Source organism: Ursus arctos, unplaced genomic scaffold, assembly GCF_023065955.2.
Source record: "Ursus arctos isolate Adak ecotype North America unplaced genomic scaffold, UrsArc2.0 scaffold_28, whole genome shotgun sequence".
NCBI lineage: Eukaryota > Metazoa > Chordata > Mammalia > Carnivora > Ursidae > Ursus > Ursus arctos.
Window position 1 is genome coordinate 21,825,521 of NW_026622963.1, and position 16,812 is coordinate 21,842,332.

Below are 16,812 nucleotides of genomic sequence, written 5' to 3' on the forward strand. Positions count from 1 at the left end.
AAGACTGTGATTATATGATGGGATAAAGAGTTAAAGTCTTAGAAGAGATATGCTCTAAATATAAGGATCATGGAAGACTGAAGAGAATACAAGAAGATATAACAAGCAAATACTAAGCAAATGAAAGCTAATATAAAGTATACTAAGAGAGAACAAAGAGCCTGAAGGCAAACATTAGTAGTTATAATAAAAAAGGACATTTCCTAGTGCTAAAGGTGTCAATCCATCAAGAAGATACCGCGAGCTTAAATCTACATTCAACTCATAAGATAGCTCCCAAATGCATAAAGTAAAACCTGAAACTAAAAGAGAAATAGACATGTCCACAATCTTAGCCAAAGACCGTTAACACAGTCCAAGAATATCAATCAGTAGTTGACAGAACAAGCAGCCAAATAATCAGAAAGGTACAGTCCTTCTGAAGGCCTGAAAAACACAATTAAGATATCTAATCGAATTTTCTCTTCCCTGTCCCTGCTCCTCACATATGCATACCATAGTAACCAAAAAAAAATAACACGGTCTTTCAAGTACAAATAAAACACTTACCAAAACTGACCAAAAAGCCTGGGTCCTAAAGCAAGCCTCAACACATTTCAAACAACCTCAATCATTTGGAGCACAATCTCTGAACACAGAGGAATCAAGCTAAAAATCAGGAACAAAAAGACAGCTTAAAAATCTCTAATTTCTTAGAGATTTTGCAATACATTTTCAAATAACTCATGTATTAAAAAAGAAATCCCAGTATAAATCTGAAAATACTTTCGGCAGAATAATAATGAAGATGAAAAATCTTCATTATTACAATATGTGAGACACAGTTCAATCAGTGCTTACAGAGGAAAACATAGTTCTCTAGGATTTGTTAGGAAAAAGAGAAAGGCTGAAAAGTCAATGACTAATGTAAAAAAAACCCACTGTCCAAGACGAGAAAAAAAGACAGAAATAAATGACATTTAAAACAACTGTATGTTAAAAATACTTTAACAAACTAAAAAGTTCATTCTTAGAAAGGGTTAATAAAACTGACACACTCTCAGGCGCCTGGGTGGCTCAGTCATTTGAGCGCCTGCCTTCAGCTCAGGGCATGATCCCATAGTCCTGGGATCAAGCCCCGCATCGGGCTCCCTGCTCCACTGGGAGCCTGCTTCTTCCTCTCCCACTCCCCCTGCTTGTGTTCCCTCTCTCTCTGGCTGTCTTTCTGTCAAATAAATAAATAAAATCCTTAAAAAAACAAAAACAAAAAAACTGACACACTCTCAGCAAGACTGAAGAAAAAAAAGACACAAAGTAACAATATAAGGAATGCAAGATACGATATAAAAGCGTATGAGCAATATAAAGAAAGAGCATATGCACAATGAACTCCAGTAATTTACCAATTGACAGAAAAAATAGAAAAATATGAATCACTCTTTCTCTATTACAGAAATTAAATATTTACTTTAAAAAACTCTCACAAGGTAAACTGGTAAAGTTTTCCAAGTATTTAAAGAAGAAATATACTACTATTACACAAACTTTTCCAGAGAACAAGAAACAACACTTCCCAAACTTGTTTTATAAGGTCAGCATAACTTGTCAGAACCTAACAATGACATTGCAAGAAAAAAAAATTAGACTAATCTCACACACACATACTTGCAAAAATCAAAAATGGAATATGAGCAAATCAAGTGATATATATAAAAAGATTAACACATCACAAATAAGGTGTATTTCAAGAATGGTGCTGTAACATTTGAAAATCAACCAATATAGGATACCACATGAAAGAAAAAAGGAGAGAAAAATACCACAGAATCATCTACATAAACTCAGAAAAACCATTTGATAATTCGATACTGATTCAGGATAAGAAATAGTGGCATTAGAAATAGCAGAAAACTTTTCTATTCTGATAAAGAGGATCTTTTTAAAAAATTCTCAATAAATATAATTAATGATCAATTATCGAATTTTTTTCCTAAAGTTAAGAATGAGACAAAGGATGCCCACTGCCTCCACTTTTATTTAACATTATACTGGAGGTCCTAGCGAATACAATGAAACAAGATAATGTAAAAGTTAAAGGATTTCAAAAACAGTAAGTCACTGTTCACAGACAACATGACTGTTTACATAGGAAATCCAAAATAATCACATATAAACTATTAGAAATCAGTGAATTTTGAAAGTGAATTTTGCAAGATTGCTAGACACTAAGTCAACATTAAAAAAAGTAACTATACTTTTATAAACTTAACAACCACCATATAGAAAATAAAATCTGGGAAAAAACAGTGACACTAAAAAAAATCCAATACCTAAAAATAAACAAAATAAGAAATTTGTAAGATCTGTACATTGAAAACCATCAAACATTATGGAAAGAATTAACAAAAACCAAATGTAAGATAACTATACTTATGGATAACAAGACTTAATATTTTAAGATTTCAGTTCTCCCTAAATCAAGCCATACATCTAATAGAAAACAAAAACAAAAACACAAAATCCTAAATTCCAGTAAGGTTTTTTTGTCTGTTTTCTTCGTGAATATTGACACTTGGTTTCATCGGGAAAGAAAAACGGCAAGAACAACCACTCAGTCATGCAGAATATCATGGTAGAGAATTTCTGCCACCAAATATTAAGCTGTAGTAATTAAAACAGTGCAGAACTGAGCAAAGATATAAAATACATAGATGGAACAAAACATAGTTCAGAAACAGCCCCACATGTGTATGATTACTTGATTCATGGCAAAGGCAACCCGTCATGCAATGGAGGAAAGATTGTTCTTAAAACAAACTGTACTGGGTAAACTGAATATTTATCATGAAAACAAATCTTGACCCCAACACCTAAAACCATACACAAAAATAAATTCCAAATGGATAACAGATCTAAAACATGAAAGGTAAAAAACAACAGAAAGCATAAAAATAATCTTTATGGACTTAAATATTTCTTCAACACAACACCAAGAGCATTAGCCATAAAGAAAAAAAAGAAGGTAAACTGGACATTAAAAAAAAAGACTGAAAAAAATGAAAAGGCAAGCCATGATAGAAGTTATTTGTAATGCACATAATGAACAAAATACAATATATTATATATAGAATGTACACTAATAATTAATAACAAAAAGGCAGTCAGGCAGCCCACAAAACTGAAAAAGAAGTAAACAGGTAAGTCATAAAAGAAGGTATCTAAATGGCCAATAAAAATATGAAAAGGTGATCAACTTCATCAAACATCACAGAAACTTAAAATTAAAATGTTACTTTTGCTCACCCACCAGAACAGCTAAAATGAAAGGGATAAAAACTAGTATTGGTGAATATTTACAGCAGCTGGAACTTTCACACACTGTTAGCAGAGTGTAAATTATAAATTAGTACAACCACTTTAGAAAACTCTATTGCAATTAAAGCTGATCACAGGCATACTCTTTGACTTAGCAACCGTATACCTCAGTTTATACCCAAGTGTTCATGTGTACCAAAGACACATACAAGAGTATTCAAAACAGCACTCTATAATAGTCTCAAGTAGAAAACAACCCAAAAGTCTATTTACAACAGAAAAAATAAGTATATGCATTGTGTTCTATCCACACAATGGAATATTATACATCAATGAAAATGTACCAAATACATCTACATATATACCCACAGGCAACAGTAACATTAATTTCACAAACATAATGTTGCCCAAAGGAACACATGCTGTTCACATAAATTCAACAACAGGGGTAATTAATCTATGTGTCAGAAGTTCAGCTAATGACCTTCCTTCCCTGGGGCACGGAGATAATGTCTGGGAGACAGGACAGAGGGTTTCCGGGGTGGTACCCTGGGATATGCTGGCTACATGGCCATGTACTTTTTGCAATAATTCACTTAGCCACACTTAGAATTTGTGTGCTTTTCTTTATGTTATACTTTAATACAAAATGTACTTTTTAAATGGAAATGCATTACGCCAAGAAGGACAAACACAAGGTTTCACCAGAAACTCCCAAGTGAAGTCAAGTGAAAGCTTCCAAGTAGAAGTGAAGTGAGGTGAGGCAACTCTTAAGTGCATGATAGTGTCACCCCCCCAAGATTTTTCATTCACTGTTCTAATGACTTGAAGTGTGATTTTTATCTTAGTAGCTCAAAAAATCCAATTATTAAAAATTCTATTTGCTATCACCTCCTTCAGTATTGCTCCCTAAACTACCCCAACCAGAGGTCAGTAGCTCCTTCCATAAACTCCCCCATCACCTAAGCTTACCGTCTATCTGCCATATAGTTAAATCTCTTCTGTAGGCTATATGTTTTTAATGAGTTTCCAGTACTTAACACAGTCTCTCTCTGATATAGTAAGTATTCAAATTTGGATGAATAAATGACATAAATTCTCTTCTGCAGAGAAACCTTTTTTTCCCATTTTAATGCAAGAATAATGAAACTTTTGACTCAGAATCCACAAATTCAAAATGACAAATTATGTCTGTGCCTCAAACCTGAAAAATGCATTGCCTCTTCTGTATCTTTTCTGCATTCTTTGCCAAAATCATCTGAGAAGAAATTCAGACACCCTTGCCCCATCTGGCAGCTTGGTAAGAAGATGACTTAGGTAAATTCAACATATCAACAGGCTAATTCTAGTTTCTAAGTTATAGTGGCAGGCTCCATCTTTAAATAAGATCATTTCCTTAACTTAAAAAGTTCCATTACACAGTCACTTACATATTCCTAGTTCGTTTTTCTCTCTTAACATGTGGGGTCTTTTCCACTGGCAGATCCAGTGTATCTATGCTGAATTTAAACATGACTCTCTATGGAATAATGAGAGTTCAGGGAATGTTATATGCTTTGCCAGTTCTCTGCTTTTGTTATTCCCTTAATAAACCCTATTTTACATTTATATGGCATGCATTCACGAAGCAGGTCCCCCATGCCTCCCCTACCTGTCACAGTCCTCAGATTTATGAAGGGACATTTACTTGCAACCTTGCTTAGAATAATTCCTTTGGAATGATGGAATGGTTATTTTATCACTCTCCCTTATTTTATCAACCTTCATAAAGCATCATACTGTGTGAGCCTCACACTTTAGCTAAAGAATTTTCATGAGATGAAACAAGAATTCTCTTCATTTAGGTCCACTGACAACTCCAATCACTTCCACTAACTTCTCTACCAGCTACTCAGCTGAGTTTTGTCTCCAATTATACCCATATTACCAGGTGAATTAGTACACAGACTCTGCAGAATATATCTTTTATTACTGTTCTATTCCTGGTAAGCTTCCAGAAACCATCTTTTCTGGAAATTTCTCCTGAAAGGCAAACTTTCCAGAAACAGCATCTCCCCCTCCTGCATATGCTGTGACTACTACTTTATTTACGATATTCTATGAAACTATTTTTCCTTCTTTCCTTTAAACCAAGGGCTTGGCAAACTTTTTCTTAAAGGGCCAAAGAAAAAAGATTTTAGGCCTATGGGCTATACAGTGTCCAGGACAACTACTCAATTATGCTGTTATAATGTGAAATCAGCCACAGACAATATGTAAACAAATGCACATGGCAGTACTCTAACAATGTTTTATTTATAAAAACAGCCAGCCTGCCCATGGACCACAGTTTGCCAATCCCTGCTCTAAACTCTTAAAACTCCTGGTCTTCAAATATCAGTATTATAATTATCTTGAATTTGTAAGGGTTTATTGACATTGGTGTTGAAAATTAAGTTCAATATATTTTATCAATTAAAACTGAGATCAATACGTCAATGTTCTAGGAGTACTTGTGATAATATGAGTTATAAAAAAAATTCTCATTATTTGTTGGTTAACAGGAAAATTTAAGTGACTAAAACACATTCACTGATGACTGTAGTTAACTTAGGTACTATCTAATTATGAAAACAGAGGTGATAATTTATAAGAATAATTAAAATATTAAAAACTAACAAACATAATCAAATGAACAGAAGACTATATTATGATAAATTGACACAATGGACAGTAGTAGTGGGACTATAGTGATCTTTTCCCCTATGTTTTCTATAATTAACATCTATGATTTCCATAATAAGAAAAAAAGTTTCTTTAAACCACACGATGACAAGTGTTTGTTAAAATTTTTTATTTAGTTTGAAAAAAAAATTTAGACTTGAAATTAAATTTAAGAAAAATTCAACCATTCTATCCTATGCTCCTCTTCTAAAAATATATATTTACACCAAAATAAGTAAGTTAAAATTTTCATTTACCTGTCGGTTCCTTTCATCCATTATGCGTGTGATTTGAATTTTCTTCCGCCCCATTTTCAGTCACCTTTCCTTCCTTATATTCCAAATATTTAATTCAAAATTAATTTTCTTCAATACCCTAATGCATCGTACACAGCTTCTATTATTTCAGCTTCTAGTCCAAGGGCTACAGCTGAAATTTTCTACAAGATCTAAAAGAAAACACAAATTAGAAAATTTAAGTTCTATAAGTTTGCAAATCATGAAGATGTTATACAAATTTCAAACCTGCTTCTATGCTGCACACAGGCAGCCTTATTAGTTGAAATTCCTGGTTATATAAAATTGGTAGTTAAGTTGAAGCTTTGTTAACTTTACCCTTAAAATATCTCTTGAATCTTTTTGTGCCTCTAGGTCTGGCTGAAAGAGTGCAATTACAACCTTTGAGTTTTTCTCAATGCATATAATAATAGCAACAACAAGAGCCAATGCTTATTGGGATTTTTCTATGTGCCAAGCACTTTTCTATGTACCTGATATATCTTAACTCATTCAATCCAAACTGCGATCACTTTGGTTATAATTATCATCTCCATTTCATAAATAAGGATACTGAGGCAGAGAGATGCTAAATAATATGTCCAAGGTAACTCACACAGTAAAGGGCAGAGCTTGGAATATGAACTCAGGGACTCTGGCTCCAGAACTTCTCCTCTTTAATATTATAGAGTATCCTTGAAAGCTTCTGATGCCCTCCATGTCAAAAGATGAACTAATAATCTGGGTAGCCCCGATCTGCCTTTACAAACTATTCCTGCAAACCGCCCTAGCCACCACCAAAATTACTGTCAATCCACAAAGGCACCATATGATTTCATAACAACGTCCACTTAAATGAAATACTGTTCCTTTTAGACATTTAATAAAATCTTCCTTATCAATCAAGATTGACTTCCCCCTGATAGAGTAAACCATAGCACCTTAAATTTTGTGGCTATATGTATAAAAAATTCTAAATCCATTTTCCTCTGAGACTGTTAATACTTTAAGAACAGGATTTTTTTATTCTATTTATCTCTGTAATTCAATGACTGGCAAGGATATAATTGTCATGTTCTGAATGACTGTTGTATCAAAGACCTAGTGTTTTCAAAACCTATAATAAAATATTTACAAGGGAATGGAAGACAAATACTAAAACATAATAATAAATTCTCAGGGGACTTTTATTCAAGTATTTTTAATATTGTGCACGTATAGCCATAAACTTAAAAAGTACTATGCAAATCCATGTTTGATTAAATCTGGCTTTTGCTCAAAAGCAGTGAGTTTTTCAATTCTTATCACTACCATCATTACTATAAGCATGGCATTTCTTACATATCTTCCCTCTATTCTTTCATTTCTTTATTCATACAAACATTAACTGAACAGCTATTAACAATTAATAACCTATTAATTGATAACTACTTGCAAAAAATATACTTCTGAACACTGAACTAGGCACAAAGGGTAAAATGTTCAAAAAAAGGTGGGGGATGATTTCTGTCCTCATACCATTCATAGTTTAGTAGGGGAAAACAGACATTAATCAAACTATAATACAAATGAGTCTGTACAAATTAAAATTAGGAAGTTCATTTATCTGACCTAAATTCATAAGTTAGGGAAGGCTTCCTTAGGAATATACCTCATACCCAAAGCTGAGTATGATGGTGTACATTCTAGGCAGAGAGAATAGCATGTGCATGGAAGCAGGAAACATTAGACAAACTGTAGGATGGCAAGTCAACTGGTGGGAACCAATCAGAGAAACAGCTGCGCTGCAGAATGAGACTGCAATATAAACCAACAGAAGTCAGCTTATTCAAATCATGTTCCCTAATAGATCACATTGCATTCAATTCCCATTATAAAAACTTGCACTGTAGTAGGCAAGATAAATATTCATATATTTCAATACTAATGCCTATAGGGTATACGTATGGTATTCTCTTTTATAATCTGAAAAATTCTGAATGCTAGACCATATCTGAGCATTTTGCTTTTGACAATGGTTTAGTAGGTTACTTCAACCTTCTTTTTTCTTTTTTTAAGATTTATTTATTTATTTATTTTAGAGACAGGGTGAAAGAGCACAAGCGAGCACAAGTGGGGGGAGGGAGAGCAGGAGCGAATCTTCAAGCAGACTCCAAACTGAGCACAGAGCCTGACAGGGTGCTCAATCCCACAACCAATGAGATTACAACCTGAGCCAAAAACAAGAGTTAGATGCTTAACTGACTAAGCCACCCAGGAGCCCCAAACCAACCTTCTTCTAAGAATGAGAAAACAACAAGAAAAGTAATCTATTCAAAACTACTGGAGAACTTTCAAGACAGAATTGAAGGACTGAGATCTGGAAGAAACAGGTGAGACCACACTTCAGACTAATTTTCCCCCTAGTCATCAGTAAGTAGATTCTTAAAATATTGGCTGAGCCCCACCTCACGTTTCCCGCTCTGCAGGGAGTCCACTTCTCCCTCTTCCCCTCCATCTGCCCCTCCACCCACTCAAGTTCTCTCTCTCTCTCCCACTCTCTCTCAAATAAATAAGATTTTAAAATATATATATTAAAAAAAAAAACATTGGCTGAGAGTCTGAGAAGCTAAGCAGAGCTTTCAAAAGATCTATGGGTAGGACACAAAAATAGATTCAAGGCCTGCCAAAGAATAGAACCAGTAAACACACCAAGAATCGGGAGGGAATCCAAAGGACTATATCCTAGGTACAAAGGTAAACTAGAAATAGACCAGGCCAACAAGAAGGAAAGTATATCTTCAGATCATCTCAATCCCTGATTAGGTTAAGATAATCTGGGCTATCTAGTGTCATTAACCTTGCTGCATACCAGTAAAAACTTCTGAAAAGATTTTAGCAAAAGTAAATCTTACCAGCAAAAGATAACATCATCTAGAAATTCAAATGATCTTATCATTTTTATACAAAATGCCTAAAAATAAAAAATAACCAGTCAAGACCTGACGGAAAACTAAGATTTTAAAATGGCAATACAATCGGAACCATAGTAGATCCAGGTAATCGTGTTATCAGAAAAGAACTTTAAAATAAGTTAATGTGTTCAAAGAATTAATAAACAAAGACTACTAGCAGACAATGCTAAAGGTATGGAAAACACAGAATTAAAAAATACAATTTTGAAAACAGAAAATAAAAAATTGATGAGTTTAACAATAGGTTAGAACACAACAAAGAAAGAATCAATGACCCAGAAGATAGGAAAGAAGAAAATACTTACACTGACGCACCAAAAGACACAAATGGGGAAATACAGAAAACAGTGTGAAAAAATTATGACACATGGATCCAAACTACATGTAACTGGAGTCCCCGAAAGGCAGGAGAGAAAGATTTCAAGACATACACAGTTAAAAACTTTTTAAAAACTTGCCAGTGACATCAAGCCACAGATTCAAGATCTACAAACTCCCAAGCAAAACAAATACAAAGAAAACCACAATCTAAAGCATATCAAAGTAAAGAGGGGGGATAGAGGGAAAGAGAGAGACTGCCACAGAGACATAGACAGCCACAGATAGATCTTAAAAGTAGTCAAAAAAAGAAAGATTAACTTTAAAAATAGTAAGATTTATAGTTGACTTTTTCACGTAAGTAATGAAAGTCAGAAGACAATGAAATGATATCCTCAAAGTGCCAAGAGTGGGAGAAATGCCAAACTAAGATTCTGTATCTGGCAAGTAATACTCTTCAGGAAAAAGAAAAAAAAAAAAAAAAAAGGCAAAACAGACATTTGTAGTCAAATAGAAACAAAGAATTTAACACCAAAAACACTGAAAGGACTTCTCCAAGTAGAAAGAAAAAAGGATCCTACACACAGCTTGGATACTGCACCAAAAAGTAAGTAAGCAAGCACATAAATAAATAAGAACAATGTAACTCTAAGTGAATACTGACTAAATAAAATAACAATACATTATAGAATTTAAAATACTACATTGCATAACAACAACAGTATAATACAGTAGTAAATGAAGTTAAAGTGTTCTAAAACCCTTTCATTTAATGGGAAATAGAAAAAGTACTTTTTTACTTTTCGGACTTCAATTAAGTCAGAGATGCATGTAAGAATAGTAAAAGTACATAGTAAGTACAAGCTAATGGAGGGGGAATAATGAATTAATAACCCAAATTGTATTTTTAAAAAAACCAATTTGATGATTACAGAAGTACATCTTAAATATGAGTATACAGAAAGAATGAAAGTAACATGGAGAACAATATACTGTGTAGAACACAAATCAAAAGAAAGTTGTGTAGCTATACTTTATCACAGTACATTTTAATGCATGAGATAAATACATGGATAGAGGTACAGCAGGACACTTCATTACAGTAAAAGTTCAATTCACCAGAAAGATCTAGCAATTCTAAATCTGAATACACCTAATAACACTTAAAGTTAGGAATCTGTTCCTGAAAATCAGATATTCTGTGCAAAACCCTAAGTAGGACCTTATTTTCCATTATTTTAAATAGCAAAAATTATGTTACATATAAACTCATAATCCCCAATCATTTTAAAAAACTTAACTGAAATACAGCGAATGTCCATTTATAATAGAAAAGTATCATGGTTGGGATATAAAATACTACATGACTTCATATGCAGTAACTTTCTCACTGGCTTTGTTTCTTTCTCCATGATTTAACACTTTCTGTGTTGAACACTTTTTGTGCTTTCTACAAATCTAAACAAAATTAAGGGCCAAATACAAAAGGCAATTAGAAACTTATTCAAGACAAACACATACGGCTGATAACAGCTCAAAGGCTTATAATATGGTAACCTCTTTCTTACGGCCAGCAGCAACAGAGACCCACGTTCCCTCTGTTAACAGCACATGCTTCAAAAATGTCTACAGGTGATTCTAATGTTCTACAAATTGATTTGAAATTTAATTTGTGACTTTTCCCACACATCAGTTTGTTAAAATATTGTATTGAATTCTGCAGATGTAAGAACATACTTTTTTCAAAGTTTTAATTTATTTATTTGAGAGAGAGAGCAGGGTGGGGAGAAGGCGGAGGCAGAGAGAATCTCAAGCAAACCCCGCTGAGCACAGAGCTCGACATGGGGCTCAATCTCACAACCCTGAGATGATGACCCGAGCAGAAATCAAGAGTCGGACACTTAACCGACTGAGCCACCCAGGTGCCCCAAAAACATACTTTTTCCAAATAAACTTCAGCCAGTACCAAGGGAAGTAAGTGAAGACCACAATTCTAGCAAGTTGATTTTAACACAGCTTTCTCATTAACTAATGGAACAAGGACACCAAAACAAGGAATAGTCCAGAAGAAACAGAAAAAGATTTGAACTTTACAATTAACAGCCTGACATACAGAACACTACACCTAACAAGAGCAGAAAATACATTCTTCGTAAGTGCATAAAAATGTTTGCCAAAAGTTACCACATGCTAGATCATACACTGCTAACAAATTTCAAAGGACAGACATGTTTCTCTGACCTCCAGTGAATTAAGCTATGAATTAATAACAATATAATTAGAAAATGCTTACATTGTGAAATTAAGCAATAAACTTCTGATTAACCCAGGGGTCAAAGAAGAAATCACAGTCAAAATTAGAAAAGACTTTGAATGGAACACTATTAAAATTACATCATATCAAAATTTATGGGATGCAGCTAACAACATGCATAAGAGGGAAATTTATAGCTTTAAAATAGGTATATGGAGGACAGGACAAAAACCAATCTTCTAAGCAACCATCTGAAAGGGTTATAAAAAGAACAAATTAAACCTGAGACAGTACAAATGAAGAAATAAAAGAGAATAAAGTAATGAAACGGAAAACGTACAACAGAGATTAACTAACCAAAAGTTAGTTCTTTGGAGGGAATAATAAAACTAGCAAGTCCCTGGAAAAAAGTAATACCGGAAGGAAAAAAAAGAAATCAAAAACATATCTGGCCCCAAAGGTCTTATATTTAAAAATATGAACTTGTTTTTTATAATATGTCCTATATTTATCTCAAGAAGATTAATGCAAATAACCAACAAAAATCTAAAAGTAAATTATATCAAACTAAACTGGCAGGTTTAACTCTTTAACCACTACTACCCATATTTCCAGCTCAAACACTCTAATTAACATAATTATAACACTCTTTAGATCCCATTAAGTCCTACAATTTAATGACACCTACCACCTTTTCACTGTCCCTCACCCAGTTTGTCTCTCTTTATCCAATTAAATTTTCATATACCCTCACTCCCTTGGCTCTTGCTCTCCCTCCTCCCTCCACTCATTTCCTGGGAAAAACCCCACTTCTGACTACCTGCTTGCTCCCATGTAGCTGAATATGGCTGAGAATAAACAACTATGCTAACCAGGCTAATTAATCTGTCTTCAAGTTTAGCATTTTCCATTTCCCAATTGCCTGGTTGATTATTTTATGCCATATTCTCTCCCCTCACATCTCCAACACTCACCACTCATCCTCACTTTCAGCTGGTGACTTTGCTACCTATTCTACTGATGGAAAAAATAGTAATCAGAAGAGAAGCTCCTCAAATTCCTGCCATCACAACTATCAACCCATCAGCATGTGTTCCACTATACACTGCCTTCTTTCCTACTTAGGTCTTGGCTGCAGCAATTCCTCTTTTCTTTCCATCAAAGTCAAAATTTTCTTGATACTGAAGCACTCCCACTGGCAAAAAGTTAAATAAAATAAAAGATGCTATTATTTCAGTTACCTAAAACAAAACACAGAAAACAAAAAGCGTCTTGATCCTGAAATTTAAAATATACTAATAGAAAAATCCATCTTTGCAGATTCTGAGTAGTTTCAATGTCATAAAGATGTCAATTCTCCCCAAATTAATCTAGAGATTCAATGCAATCCTAATCAAAATACCAGCAGGTTTCCTTTTATCATATGCAGAAACTAACAAAATTATTTTAAAATCCATTTGCAAATATAAAGAACAGTTAAAACTATCTTGTAGGATGATAGAGCTAAAAGACACACACAATCATTTAACAGACTTATTATAAAGTGATAGTAATTGAGATGGTGTGATTTTCTAACAGAAGGAAAGAAATAATAAAGATTAGAACAAAGATAAATAGAGAATAGAAAAACAAGAGAAAAAAAGCCATAATAAAACCAAAAGTTGATTTTCAAAAAGGTTAAAAAAAAAAATGACTTTTAGCTAGACAGACTAAGAGAAAGCAAGACTCAAATAATTAAAATCAGAAATGAAAGTGGGATCATTACTACCAATTTCAGAAATAAATATGATTCTAAGAGACTATGATGAATAACAGTAATGCCAACAAAATGGATAATTTAGATAAAATTGATAAATTCCTAGAAACACAAAACGTACCACCACTGAATCAAAAAGAAACAGAAAAGCTAAATAGATCCTAGTAAGGAGACTGATTTATAATCAAAAACCTCTTGACAAAGAAAAATACTCAACGTGATGGCTTCACTGGGAGTTCTTTCAAATATTTAAAGAGCTACCACCAGTCTTTCTCAAACTTGTCCCAAAAACTGAAGGGAAATGAACACATCCTAACTTACTCTACAAGATTAGCTTTACTTTGTATCAATGTCAGACATGACAATAAAAGAAAACTATAGATTAATAGCGTTTATGAAGACTGATGCAAAAATACTGAAGAAAATATTAGCAAACCAAATCCAATGGCATGTTAAAAGGATGATACACCATAACAAAGTGGGATTTACTCCTGGAATGCAAGGATGATTCAACATACTAAAATTAATCAATGTGATACACCACATTAAGAAAATGAAGGGGAAAAACCACATGACCCTCCAAATTGATGCAAAAACAGCATCTGACAAAATATAATAATATTCTTTTATGATAAAAACAATCAACCAGAAATAAAAGGAAACTACTTCAACATAATAAAAATCATATAGGAAAATCCCACAGTTTACAGCATGTTCAAATGGTGAAAAACTGAAAGCTTTTCCTTTAAGATCAGGAATAAGACAAGAATGACTGATTTCACCCCTTAGATCCAACCGTGGAAGTTCTAGCCAAAACAATTAAGCAGGAAAAAGTAATAAAAGGTATCCAAACTGGAAAGGAAAAAGTGTTAAGTATCTCTGTTTGTAGATGATATCTTATATGTAGAATCCCCTAAAGATTCCACAAAAACATTGCTGAACTAATAAACAAATATATCAAAGTAGTAGGATACAAATGAACACATGAAAAATCAGTTGCATTTCTATACTAACAATGAACAGTCTGAAAGAAGAAAATAATTCCATTTATAATAGCATAAAAAAATTTTTTTTAAATATTTTAGAACATGCACATGCAATAGGGGGAGGGGCAGGGGGAGAGGAAGAGAATCTTCAAGCAGGCTCCCTGCAGAGCACAGAACCCCACGTGGGGCTCAATCTCAGGACCCCAAGATTGAAACTGGAGCCAAAATCAAGAGTCGGATGCTTAACTGACTTGAGCCACCCAGGCGCCCCTACAATAGCATCAAAATTTTTTAAATACTCAGGAATTAACTTAGTCAACATGAAAAACTTGTACACTAAAAACTAAACTGATATAAGAAATTAAAGACACAATAAATAAAAAGATACCCTATGTTCACAGACTGAATGACTTAATGCTGTTAACGTATTAATATTACCCAAAGTGAACTACAAATTCAATGCAATCCCTATCAAAATCCCAATGTCTTTTGCAAAAATATGAAAAGCCACCCTAAATTTATATGGAATCACAAGGGTCTCCAAATAGCCAAAACAATCTTGAAAAAGAACAAAGTTGGAGGACACACACTCCCTAATGCTGAAATGTTATAAAACTATAGTAATCAATACAGTATGGCACCAGCATAAAGATAGACATATAGATCAGAACAGAATAAAGAGCCCAGACAAATCCATGAATACATGGCCAAATGTCAAAAAGCGTCCATGGATACTATCAACAGAGTAAAACAGCAACCCACCAAAGAGAAGAAAATAATTCCTTATCACATTATCTGAGATTAATATCCAGAATAAATAAAGAACCCCTACAACTCAACAACAAAAATAGGCAAAGGACTTGAATAGACATATCTCTAAAGAAGATATATGAATGGCCAATAAGCACATGAAATGATACTCAACATCACTAATCATTAGGCAAATGCAAATCAAAACCACAATGACATACCATTTCCACCATTTGGAAAACTATCATCAAAACAAACAAACAAAAACAACAAGTCTTGATATAAATGTGGATAAATGTGAAACCTTGTGCATTGTTTTTGGGAATGTAAAATGGCACAGCTGCTGTGAAAAACAGTATGGTGGTTACTGAAAAAATTAAACAGAGAATAATCATTTGATCCAACAATTCCACTTCTAGGTCTATACACAAGAGAACTGCAAGCAGGGACTTGAATAATATATTTGTACATCTATGTTCATAAGAGCATTAGTCACACTTAAAGGTGGAAACAATCCCAATGTCATTGGTGGATGAACAGAAAAACAAAATGTGATATCTACACACAATGGAGTATTTTTCAGCTTTAAAAAAAATCCTATCACTTGGGGCACCTGGGTGATTCAGTCAGTTAAGTGTCTGCCTTCAGCTCAGATCATGATCCCAGGGTCCTGGAATCAAGCCCCGTGTAGGGCTTCCTGCTCAGTGGAGAGCCTGCTTCTCTCTCTCCCTGTGCCCCTCCCCCTCACTCATGAGCACGTTCATGCACGCTCTCTCAATAAATGAATAAAATCTTTAAAAAAAAAAAGATAGCTGCACTGGTGAAACCGTTATAAAAAAAAATCTTATCACTTGTTACAACATGAATAAACCTTAAAAAGATGGTAAGAGAAACAGGTCACAAAAAGACAAATATTAGACAATTCCATTTATACAAGGTAAACAGAGTAGTCAAAATTCATAGAGAAAGTAAAATCATAGTTGCCAGGGATGAAAGGGAGGGACAAATGGAGAGTTACTGCTTAATGGGGGCAGAGTTTTAATATGGGATGACGAAAAAGTTCGATGGTGGTTGACTGTTGCACAGCACTATGAGTTTACTTAATACCACCATACTGTATTTAAAAATGGTTAAAATGAACAATACTATGTTATGTACATTTTACAATTTGAAAAAATACAAATACTAAAAAAAAGTATGTACACACCTTTAAAACAATCGCAGGATTATAATTTTATTAATTTAAGCTAACCACTAACCCATCAGGTCAACTGAGTACTAATTTTTCTATATGATAAAGCTAAAGGAATTCTAAGAAATGGGAACATTTAAAACCACCCTTTGAAACTAATACTTACGTTTAGCAAACACAGATGGGCATTTTTCCTGCAAAGTAATACATCTTATCCTTGGGGCGGGGGGTGGGGGGGATCTCACTAAATCCCAAGGCCTGTATCTGTGTTCACACAACATTGAAGTAAAAAATTAGTTAAACTAAACTCTCAGTTAACTGAAATTCTTT

The 16,812-nt window shown here is 33.7% G+C and overlaps 1 protein-coding gene and 1 pseudogene across 28 annotated transcripts in view; one reads left to right on the top strand and one right to left on the bottom strand.

Moving 5' to 3' along the window:
- The window catches only part of MEF2A (myocyte enhancer factor 2A), a 162,189-nt gene that overhangs the window by 88,227 nt on the left and 57,150 nt on the right, over nucleotides 1-16,812 (bottom strand). For all 28 annotated transcript variants that reach the window (XM_048221093.2, XM_048221088.2, XM_026510361.4 and 25 more), the window contains one exon: nucleotides 6,255-6,445. In XM_048221093.2, coding sequence (XP_048077050.1) covers nucleotides 6,255-6,308 — 54 coding nt within the window. In that variant the 5' untranslated portion in view covers nucleotides 6,309-6,445. The remainder of the gene's footprint in view (nucleotides 1-6,254; nucleotides 6,446-16,812) is intronic.
- Nucleotides 16,339-16,812, top strand: part of LOC113263554 (60S ribosomal protein L17-like) — a 56,336-nt pseudogene continuing 55,862 nt past the window's right edge.